The sequence below is a fragment of the Naegleria gruberi genome (genome assembly GCF_000004985.1).
Source record: "Naegleria gruberi genomic scaffold NAEGRscaffold_432, whole genome shotgun sequence".
Lineage (NCBI taxonomy): Eukaryota > Heterolobosea > Eutetramitea > Acrasida > Naegleriidae > Naegleria > Naegleria gruberi.
In genome coordinates, this window is record NW_003163029.1 from 5822 (window position 1) to 7376 (window position 1555).

The 1555-nt window shown below is 36.9% G+C and overlaps 1 protein-coding gene across 1 annotated transcript; it reads right to left on the bottom strand.

Moving 5' to 3' along the window:
- Positions 1 to 518: 518 nt before the first annotated feature.
- On the bottom strand, positions 519 to 1472 carry NAEGRDRAFT_54847 (uncharacterized protein; the record flags this gene model as incomplete). Its single annotated transcript, XM_002668270.1, has 1 exon — positions 519 to 1472. One exon carries the CDS (start codon positions 1470 to 1472, stop codon positions 519 to 521), a length of 954 nt encoding a protein of 317 aa, XP_002668316.1.
- Positions 1473 to 1555: the final 83 nt, after the last annotated feature.

Sequence of the window (1555 nt, forward strand, 5' to 3'; positions counted from 1 at the left end):
AGCTTCAAGAATGGAATCTAATTCAATTCCAGGAAGAATTCAAATTTCCAGATCAACCTACGAAAGAGTTTATGATTTGGGTTTCACTTTTGAAGAAAGACATTTAAATGTGAAAGGAAAAGGTGAATGTATTGCTTACATGTTGCATGAGAAACATCACACTCCAGCTCTTGTTCCATCCTTCACTGACATGTTGAGAACAAGTTTAAACATTTTACAAAAGAAAAATTCTGCAAATCTTGAAACATTGAATGAACCCAAAACACCAACAAGAAACAATGATAATATTACCTTGACAATCAATCAAGAAGCCTACCTATCTCCAAATAATACTTTGGAGTAATTTATTTTGAGCTCTGTTATGAAGCCTACCTATCTCCAAATAATACTTTGGAGTAAATGTTATGAACAAAGTTGAGAATCTCTCCAATAAATAGGCTGCAAATGTCTAATTGGAGCTAGCTCAAATAATAGATTAATCATTTTTACACGAAGTAAATAAATTAGGTTTATTTAAATTATTGGGAGGTGAGTTCTTGTAAGATGTAATTGAAAACTTGTTGAGCAATAGTGGCATCTTGAGCCTTGACAGTTAATCTGTAAGCTTGCTTTGGAGCATTGTATTCAAGACGTAATAAAACGTTAACCTTACCAACAGGATCATAGAAGAAAGAACCAGCAGCAACAATATTACTTGGATTGTCAATACCAGTCAAAATGGCCAAACGGAAACCTTCAGACAAAACCTTAGCACAGGCATTTACATCAGAATATACAGGAGTGCATGGGAAAATCTTTTGGACTTCTTGTTCCTTTCCAATTGCGTGCCATTGTTTAAAGAAGTTTTCAGCACCTTGGATGACCAATGGTTCAACAAACTTGTGTGGAACGATTGGCAACTTGATGTTGAATCTGTAATATCTACGATTAGCTTCAAAGTACAAATCCAAATCAGTCAATTGGCTGAATGGGCCCTTAGCAACCAAGTCAACATATTGTTGGACTTGAGTCTTTGGTGAAATCATTGGTGGAACCTTGGAAATTTGAGCTTCCAATTCCTTTGGAACGAGAATGTGAACCTTGAATTGAGTCAATGGATTAGTAGTCTTGTTACCATAGAGGAGAATAAGTCTACCCTTACATCCGTGATATTCAGTCTTAATCTTGACTTGCAAATGTTCATCTTCAATGGCAACACCTTCGTTAGACTTGAGCAAAACTTGATGCTTAACAGCAGCGTCTTGATGGACTTGTTCGTTTTGTTCAAGAGCATTATCTCTGTTAGCAACTACAACATCATCAAAGTTGAATCCGGTAGTATCTCTTTGTTCCTTCTTTTGCTTACCCATGTTGGCAGCTTGAGCAGCAATGTTAACACCTCCTCCAAAGAAATCACCAACATTGTTTTGTGGTGGTTGTTGAACAGGTGGTTGAGTAACTGGTCCACCAAATCCTCCCAAAATATCGTCCATGCTCAAACCTCCTCCATTATTAGTTGGTTGTGGTTGAGAAACTGGTCCACCANNAATCCTCCCAAAATGTCATCCATACTAAT